Below are 10,164 nucleotides of genomic sequence, written 5' to 3'. Positions count from 1 at the left end.
TCCTCTCTGCCACATTCAGCCAGGACGTGACTGCTAGAGCCCCAGTCTGCAGGGGAAAGGACACCTGAAGCAGCTCTGAGATGGAAAGAGCCCATCCTCGCTTCCATCAAAAACGACACAGAACTCCTCATGGCCCAGGTTTGACTGAGGCCAAGAGGGTGAAGTTGGGAACCCAGTAAAGCAATTTTGTGTAGTATAATATATAACAAATATGCGCTCAACAATGTACCACTTATGTCAGTTTAATGTCTTAATTTCTTCAAGCAGGGACTGTGGTTTTACATGACTTTAAGAATTTGTCCTAAAAAGTAACAGATTCCTTCAACATGACCCATCTACTACCAATCCAGACAAAACTGGTAAAACATGCCTTGTATATTTAAGATAGAAATGTGACTGCCAAAACAGGTCAGTTTCAATTTACTGTCGAGTCACTCCTTAGCCAAAATATTATTTTAAAAGATTATATAAAGAAATAAATGTCAAAATCAATCACTCATTATTAACATCAAGGCAATCATACATGAGGTTATTACTACACTTATTTTAGCAATGAAAATGTAGAAAATTACTTTTAAAATGTCTGTAACAGTAAGTTTGTTCTTTGACTGCCAAAACAATTTTGTGTCTTACGGTCACTTCTCATGCACATTCCCCTACAAAACCTTAATGTACTTTTTCCACCAATAAAAGTTTTTTGCCTGCACCAAACCTCAAAGAGCAATAGCTCCCTCTAGTGGTTATTATTGGAAATGACCTGGAGTTTTATTCAGCTTTAAAAATACTTGCAAATACAGTACTATACACTGCAAACGGTAGTAGTTCAGGTGAGTAGCTGCGTCAGCATGCATAGGCTGTAAAGGAACAAGTAATAGGTTTATTCCATGCTGAAAAAAAGAAGAAAGAGAACACAACGTTTCGGCCGTGGAGCCTTCTTCAGGTGTGAATAACCTGGAAATTTCAAAATCAAAATCACACCTGAAGAAGGCTCCACGGCCGAAACGTGTTCTCCTTATTCTTTTTTTCAGCATGGAATAAACCTATTACTTGTTCCTATACACTGCAAAGATTATTTCAAATCTTCTATTTGATGATTCAATGAAAACACTTCTCAGATCAGATTCCTACTGCTAGATTCTGAATACCACACTGCTTATGGTGCTATAATGCTCTCAAGCTTTCCTTTTCTATTATAAAGCTTTTATGACATCAAGTCTTCAGAACATTGCCTATTTCACACTGATTTGATGTTAATTTTTCATTAGAAATCTTAGAATAAAGAAAAAGCACCATAATGTGTTAAGTGTACACCTTTAAAAGAAGGCGTTTTAAATTGTACACTCATTTGACCACTAATTGTTATTCAATTCAACTCAGGAAACAAAGACATTAATATAAAGATTCAGTTTTATTGCATTCTCCTTTTGATCTATTCATAAATATTTCATTCAAACATATAGAAAAAATACAAAATATTATAATGAATACAAAAAATAATTCACATTTCAAAGCGCTTACTTTGAATTCCAAACAGTAAAGTAAAAATACATTCTACCAGTCTCCATGTCAAATGGTTACTATTAGGTCTGTGACCTATGTTTTTAATGTCCACATACAATGGGTAAGGTGATCTACTGGAGAATTGAATAATAACTAATTTAAGTAAAATTAAATACAATGACAGTTTTGGAATTAAAGAGATATAAACAATGTAAAGCCTTTTAAAGGTAAGAAATTTAACCTTGTCAGCCGTTCCCAATAGCACATAACAGTGTATCTGCCCGTCTTAAAAATCATGGACCGCATCCCAGTTGTGCATGCTAAGAAACCGAACATTTTCAACGCACTGAGGCTTGGAAGCACTTGGTGAACTTATACCATGCCAAGGAGCAATCTACACAGTGAATCTATTTAAATACTCTCTCATTACATTAGCTGACCAGGGCCACGGTGAGATTTGAAATCCGACTGATCTTCTAATCGCAAATTACAAATCCAATGTAAATGACGGGTTTTCATCTTGGCGGGCAAAAACTCTTTATTAGTGGGGGGTTGAAAATCTGATTAAATACAAGCCTATATTTTTAAATGGCATATTTACTTGTAACACTGTACATGTATATTTCCTTCACTTATGGTTTAGTGCTGATGAACAGCTGTCAGACTGTTTAAAAGCAACACGATCATGGTGTATTATCCACTTTTAAACTTATTTTAAAATGCCGAAAGAGTTAATTTTTACACACAACAATAACTTTAAGAAGGGGGCATGAACAGCAACTCAGGATAAACCTCCTGTCCTGCAAGGTCTGGGTTCTTCTATGTGTCTCCCGTCATGATGGAAATAAATTCTTCTTGATTTACTGTAAAAATAAGAAACATTTCCACACACATTTAAAATACCAGTTATAACACACTGGGTTGACATGACATTTCTCTTAACACTCAAATAGGAACAAAATAAGAGAATAAAATGTATAAGAGAATGAAATGTAGAATATACTGTAGCTTAGGAACATTCAACAAATGTGCTGGTCAAACTATGCTCAAAACAAAGAATTAAAAGAACTTCTTTAACCATTTTGTTTATTCTTTCAAAAAATTGATAAATTAACAATATCGTGGTATAAGTCAACCTGCTCTTTCCAGATATTTTAAAATCAAAATTTAAAAATCTTAACTTAAGCAGATGTACACACATTAAAATATGTAGTTCCAATTACCCTGGACAAATAGGCAAAATGCATTTCTACTGACATCTTCATTGGAACCTAAAATCATCCGGAAAACTAAGCAACATTAGGACTGATGTGGCATTATGTTTTTGACCTTTGTCCTATGTTGAAAAGGGAGCATAAAAGCTGCTGGTGATTCGTAAATCACCTAAAACCATTGCCTTTTATTGCTGTTCAGTGTCACATTTCATATTTCTTCAAGGACTTACAATTTAGAACAAAAAACTCCTTTGTTTTATTAAGGAAGTGTTAATTTGTAAACTACCACACAGACAACATGCCTTAAAGCCCTGCAGTTTGTTTCCACACTTGCTGGAGGACGTAACTGTGCAATAGTCCATCATCATAACTGGTGAGGATCCACATAAATAGTGGTTAATAATAAGATTACATATAAGGCCATAAAGAGTGATAGAGTTTCAGGCAGTGGGATTTAGGGATATTTATGCATTCCTTAACCCAGTTACTTCTGCCAAGAAACATCTCTGTCTGTTTCATTGACAAATTTTCAAAACACAAGGAAATTGCTAAATCTTATGTGGTTTTTCTGTGTGAAGACTACCAAAATCCAGGATAATCACCACCTCAAACACTTTTATTCTGCACAGTGAAACACAGATCAGAAATAAAACACAGCAAAATATTTAAGCCCAATGATGATTTGATAAGATGCATACCGTTTTGTATAAGTGGTGTGGTGTGTTGTAGTCATAGTTACAATTCTCCCTCATTTTTGAAGTGTTATTGAGGATCAAAAAGATCAGTATCCTAAGGATTCTTCCTCATAAACATAAGGTCTTTTATAGAATTCATTCAAAATAAGTACCACTGCTTTAGTATTTATATTGTTTGCAAGCTTAAAAACGAAAAGTGCCCACTTGTCAATTCCTGAGTAATTTCCAATTCCATAGATTTGTCAATCGCAACAGTAAAGATAGAAGATATCAACAATATTACTGTAGCTCTATGGGAACCTACCTACAGGATCACAAACATGTATGTTTTACAGATTCATACAAGTCTTAAGATTGCCTCCCAATTTAAACATTTGCTAATATAGTACATTAAAACCCAAACCAAATGTTTTGCATGCTTATACGAGCAATAATGTATAATAATACAATTACACAGACACCTCCAAAATTACTGGCACACTCGATAGAGATGAGCAAAAAAGGCTGTATAAACTAAACACGGGTAATGAGCTGTATTATTATTTTCCAACACTGAATATATTTTACGTAATGATTCAATGGAATCAACCAAAACCAAAAATTTCCAAAAAACTCAGTGCACAATTATTGGCACCCCCGTTTTCAGTACGTTGTCCGACCGCTGTCACACTGCGAGTATCTGCAGCACAGTGCCCCAGGACAGAAGGGATCGCTAAAATCCAGAAGCGGGGCTTTGGGATTCTCCGAGGAGAGCCAGGGAAAACGAGTGCATGAATCAAGCAGGGCTGCCTGGGGTGTGCAGGCAGACCAGCTGCCAGGAGCAGGGCTGCTCTGGCTTTCACATGGACAGACTGCCGGCTTTATCTGCGCACAGGCAGAGGTCTGCACTGATGAGGTCGGGCATGGAGCACCGCTGAAGCCATGATGCCGGCAGAGGAATCCTACTCCGTTGGGCCCCTGAGCAAGGCCCTTAACCCAACTGCTTCAGGGACGCTGTACAATAGCTGACCCTGCGCTCTGACCCCAGGCTTTTCTCCCTGTCTGTGTGTCTCATGGAGAGCAAGCTGGGGTCTGCGAAAAGACAAATTCCTAATGCAAGAAATTGTATATGCCTAATAAAGTGATGTTATGTTATACCGTGGTTAATTGGCAGCTTGATTAGATAATTGCCTGCCTGACTGACAGGCAGCCAGCTGGACAGACAAGCAGCACGATCTTGTCACAGTCTCAGCTGGAGGGAAGGCACTAACGAGAATCGTGGCAGCGATCTGCTTACAGCCTGGGTATAACACCCTCCCCCTCCCAAAGAGAACAGCACTGAGCCTTTTTGATAGTGGTTTATGAGACATAGGAACATATTTGGAGGGATCGTACGTCATTCCTCCATACAGGATCATTCCAGATTCTTGATATCCTTCAGAGTGTGTTGACGGACTACCCTCTTCAATTCAAACCACGGGTTTTCCAATGGGTATCAACTCTAGAGACTGAGATGGCTGCTACAAAACGTTGATTTTGAAGTATCCTTGGAGTTGATGTCTAGCTAGAAGATCCGCTCCAGGAAGACACTGGTTTTTGAGCAAAATGTCCTTGTACCTGGTCGAATTTGTGACCCCAATGACCTTAACAGGGCCACAAGGCCAGCAAAAGCAAAACAGGCCCATAACATCACAGACTCATCAACATATTTTACATTTGATACAGGAGGCAATTATTATTATTGAGACCACAGCCACAGGACAGAGAAGAGACACTGTTCTGAAGAACCTTCCTTCAAAGAACACAACCCTCTTTCAACGCCACCCCCACGCTGGTGTGTGTGGCCAAACAACTCAATTTTCATCTTATAAGACCACAGCATTCCATCGGATTGGCATGGAGGTGGCGTCTAGTTGTATGTTTGAACACTTGTAACCCCAAGATGCAACCAAGCTCTTTAATTCTTCAAATATGTGGAGGATCTTGAATTTTTCTTTGCCTCTCAAACCATCCTCCTCACTCTCTTTTAAGTTCTAAAGCAGTTCTACTTATTGTAAATTAATCCTACAGAACACCTACCTGGATATAGAGAAACACTCATAGGGCTACTGACATTGCAAATATGTTCACATTTTCAAAAAAAGATCTATTTCAAGCATGACTGCTCCCTACCACCACTTCAAAAGAAAGTGCACCTCAAGTCATCACTGAGCTTAAATATCTGGCCTTGATTCATACCTGACCTCTACATAAAACAAACAAAATCAGACTCCTGCTGTGGGAAGCTCTGGTCAAGTTGATATAAAAAGATCCTATGTTCTTACAATGGTGAGCAAGACTAAATAAACCGATCCCGTTTCTAAGAAAAAATATCAAGGTTCAGTGTAAGTCAAAGCTAAAATTATTTTAAGTTTAGAAGAGTTCAAAGCATTTCATTATACATCTTCAATTGTTTTCAAAACCAAATGTTCTTTTTTTTAAAAAAAATCAGTCTTTCTTACTAGAATTAGTGTTAATATTTACAAAATACAGCCTATTACTACACTGCTTGGAAATAGGCGTGATAATTTAAAATCTTCTACCAAAGATCTGCCTTACTTTCCCCATCCCCGTCTTTGTCGAATTCATCAATCATGGCCCGCAATTCCTCATCGGTCATATTCTCCCCAAGTTCTCTGGCCACACGGCGCAGGTTTCTGAGACTGATCTTCCCAGAATCGTCATCGTCAAAAAGCTTGAAGGCCTTCAGAATCTCTTCCTGGGGATCTCGATCCAGCATCCAGTCTGTTACTGAAAATTGTACAAATCTCCACATGTAATAACAAAACAGGTCCTGTATAGGTGTGGACATGTAATACTGGAAACCTACCCAGCCATTTTCGCTTATACATTTACATTTTAACCCAGAACATGATGATGGTTTTTTGTCTAAAGCCTTATTCTCTGACTCGCCCAAAACAACTCCCTGGCTTCAAATTTGCATCAGCCAGAATGGTCTAAGTTGTGGTTCAATCTGAAACTTTGTTCATTTCACAACAGCTCTGTATTCAACATTCACTTTTATTATGGAAAAGTAAATTAAAGGATGTATTTAGTTTTGTTTTTACAGCCACAATAATAAGGCAAAACAACGTGTGGTATTTTAGAGACAGGTTTCTTACCCACTTCATTAAAATCTTCAAATGAAATCTTCCCAGTTCCTTCGCGATCATAATCTTTCAGTATTTTTAAAACATCTGCTTTCTTCACATCAAAGCCTAAAGCTCTCATTGCAACCTTTAAGAAACAATGGGTGTTGCGTTAGTGAGATTACCTTATAGTTGAGGATAGTTTAATGATCTAGGGATTAATTCCAGAGGTGCACACCCTTTGCCTGTGTACCACAGATCCATTTAAGCATCACTCAATTGAAAACAAAGGGGCGTCTAACTAGATATTCCCTTCTTTTCTCCAAAAGCTTTGTTTTTCTGAATGAGGATTAAAACCTATAGGAGCCCTTCAGTCCAATTAACTTTTCTAAGTTCTACCTCCATATAAACATCTAGAAAGAAAAACATTTTCATGCTTGCTACCCATGCTCAACTGAACTCCGGGGCCTTAAAAAAAACTGCATTAGGACAACTCCAAATATATTTCTAGTTTCTCTAGGATGATCATAATGCAAATCCCAGTCTACATGAGAATTTCATTCCAAAGTTGAAAAAAACCCCAACAATTTACAGTTATCATTTCCCTTTAACCAAAGCTAAGCCCCCAACAGTGCAGAAGACCGTTTCCATAAAGCAATGCCCTGTGAACATCTCTCATTGCTCCATACACACCTTCAATTCGTGATAATCGATTTCTTTGTCTTTGTCAGTATCAAAGAGTTCAAACGCCTCTTTTATTTCTTGTTTCTGCTCCTCTGTCAGCTCTCTCCTCTTCTTTTTTCTGTTTTTGTCAGCTGCAATCTCTGTCCTGAAAGGGGGAATTTGCAAAAAATCACAGACATCTGGCGAGCCATGTGTTAGAGCTGCGGGAATCTTTAAATCCTCATTGAATTCAGCCCATAATTGGGCTCAGAATTCCTTTGCCTGGAAAAACGTATCCATTTTAATGCATCATCGTGATTAGGGATAACGGATAGAAATTTCTCCTTTTCACATGCAGATGGTTGTATGTGTAATGGCTTTTGTGTTGTTGTGTATAGACTGAAAAGCTTTCAGGGTGTTCTATAAAATGAGCCCAGAGGCATAATTCTTATATTACATGTTGTTATACTACGAAACGAGATTCGATCCACCTACAGACTTGACACCCATTTAAAAATGACGGATGGGTGATAGATGATGGCTGTTATCTATGTTGTGTTATCTGTTAAAATGACAGTATACAACTAGGTAAAAATATATTTTGTCAAGTGAAATATAAAAGTAACTGATCGTCAATGTTAATATATTTTTGTTTATAGTCTTTCAATGCCGAGCCATTCTTATATTTATACAAAAATTAAAATAATCCATTTGTCGAACAGATTTGCCTTCTTGGGTAACATTAAATATTATACCAAATACAACAACGCACATTATCATCATCTTTTTTTCCGCCTCATTACATATGGGTAGGTGAAATAATGGATAAATTATCATTTTTCTCTGTCTTTGGTGACAACATAAAGGCGACCACAAAGTTTTATGAACACTACCGTAACTCCCTGGCAAGAGCCGTGAACATCAGTATTGCTTAATCTCTACAATCCCTCACTCAAAACGCTTTACATAACCGAACACTGCAAAAACTATTCTGTTAATTAAAAATACATCTGACATTTATCTCTTCGAAGCCTTTAGACATTTCCACTACCCAGCTAAATAAAGGAAGACACACTGAAAAGCTGAAAGGTTAATGTTTACATACCTCAACGACAAACTCATTGTTTATTTTTGAATGTCCCTAAAAGCCGAAATACATTTAAAAAACAGATAACTCTCAACCAACTGTAATCTCTACCGCCAGATGTCGATTTCAATACAATACAAAGACCCAAACAAATCCTTCAACGCCTGCCCACAAACTGATTTGTTATTGGAAGAAACTGTTATGGGGGCGTGTCAAGGAAGACAACTTATATCATGATTGGTCCTATACCCGTCAATCAAGACGCTTTGGTTGTAGGTTTGGTTGTACAGCAACGGTTTTACCCAGGGGCCTTTGGGAGGGACTGAAGTTTGAGTGACTGGAGTAGAGGTTTGCTGGCAGTATTATCTTAAACGTGCTGATTGATTAGTCGAGATTAGTGTCTCAACACGGTGTTTTTATATAAGAAATCTAGCAAGATACTCATAAAATGACACTTGAACTAAATTATGAAAATTAACGTTGTCATTTTTTTGCATTACTTACTACTGAGTAAAACGGCCACAACATCATCACAAGATAATTAAGGTTAATCATGATTTTTAAATTAAAATTTGTTTCTCTATCGTTGCTTTGCAACTTTTGCAAATAAATCCACGTGCTGCACAAGCACCATCATCCTGATCATCCCGTATTGCAGTTTCCCCAGGCAGGAATCACCTGATATCTTCTCTGGCAATCATTTGATTTGCTGAGGCTCTCTCAGTTCACTTGTGGCTCCTGAGGTGACCACAGCCCCCCATACAGAAGCTCAAAATGTTTCCCAGCGGGAGAGAAGTATTCCTGTCCCTTTAGTAGTTCAAGCAGGGAGCTGCGTCAGCAGGTGTAGGCTGCAAAGGAACAGGCAAAGGTTTATTCCCTGCTGAAAAGAAACAACGTTTCGGCCTCCTTCAGGTGTGTCTTCTTCCTGTCCCTTTGCTTCCTTCTGTCTTTATCTCCTCTCGGCTTTGGCTTCAAGGACAAGGCGAGCCCCCACATCAATTCTGCACGCTTAGGGTCGGTGTTGGCCATACTTAACTTTGTCATTGAATGAGTCACCACGAAGCAAAGCCACCAGAGAAATTTAAATTTCTTAAATTTACATTTCTGATGCACTGTAGTATGTATAGTGACTTCATGAAGAAGGCAGTTTCTTGCTTCACTCGCCTTAATGTCCCTGTTCTGTGCTTTGGCAATTTCTCCCAAACCCCTGGCACTACTGACTGAGGAATCTGCAGAAACAGTTCCCAGTCGCTGTAATTGACACAAAGTGATATCTGTTAAATATAACATCAACAGCTCTACTGCTGCGGCTTGAAGACTGGCCTTGACAGACACTACCCTGGCTGCAAAGTGCTTCGCCTGGACAGTGCTTAATTGGCTGGGACAGATCGGAGGAAAATCAGGTTGCTCCTGGAAGTGGTGGTGGTTTGCCAGTAAGGAGGCACTCCTCCTTGAACCAAACAAGAAATTACTGCTCAAGAAGGTTGCACTGTGTTATGCTCCTAGTATGCTACGGTTATTTCATAATTTCATATTTCATTGCCATACTGACAAAAGGGGGTTTGACGTGCCTGGTGCCCTGGCTATATTTCACGTCATTTTTTTTTCTAGATTTCTCCCGTGTCGCTAAACTGGATCGGTCAGCAGATTGTCGCTTCTTCAGCGCGTCTGCCTTGCAACAGGTGCAAAACTAGCTGCTACCCATCAACACCAGGGGGCGCTACACTTTCATGTTTGTCCTCGGCTGCCCGCACGGCTCTCTGGGACACACCAACATTAAAAGCGCTGGGCAAATCCAAGGTACTTCAAGTAGGTACGCAGGCTTCAAAGGAACAAGTAAAGGTTTATTCCCTGCTGAAAAGAGAAGAAATGAAAGACAACGTTTCGGCTGCGGAGCC

At 38.7% G+C, this 10,164-nt stretch overlaps 1 protein-coding gene across 1 annotated transcript; it reads right to left on the bottom strand.

Moving 5' to 3' along the window:
- Nucleotides 1-1,389: 1,389 nt before the first annotated feature.
- Nucleotides 1,390-8,419, bottom strand: cetn3 (centrin 3). Its single transcript, XM_088911330.1, has 5 exons — nt 8,285-8,419; nt 7,210-7,345; nt 6,550-6,664; nt 5,987-6,178; nt 1,390-2,363 (listed from the first exon to the last, which is right to left on the bottom strand). The coding sequence occupies exons 1-5, from the start codon at nt 8,299-8,301 to the stop codon at nt 2,320-2,322; spliced, it is 504 nt and encodes a 167-aa protein (XP_088767456.1). The 5' UTR covers nt 8,302-8,419; the 3' UTR covers nt 1,390-2,319.
- Nucleotides 8,420-10,164: the final 1,745 nt, after the last annotated feature.

The sequence above is a fragment of the Atractosteus spatula genome, chromosome 3, assembly GCF_055471065.1.
Source record: "Atractosteus spatula isolate fAtrSpa1 chromosome 3, fAtrSpa1.hap1, whole genome shotgun sequence".
Lineage (NCBI taxonomy): Eukaryota > Metazoa > Chordata > Actinopteri > Semionotiformes > Lepisosteidae > Atractosteus > Atractosteus spatula.
Note: the sequence above shows the minus strand (reverse complement) of the source record. Positions and strands in the feature narration are given on the sequence as shown.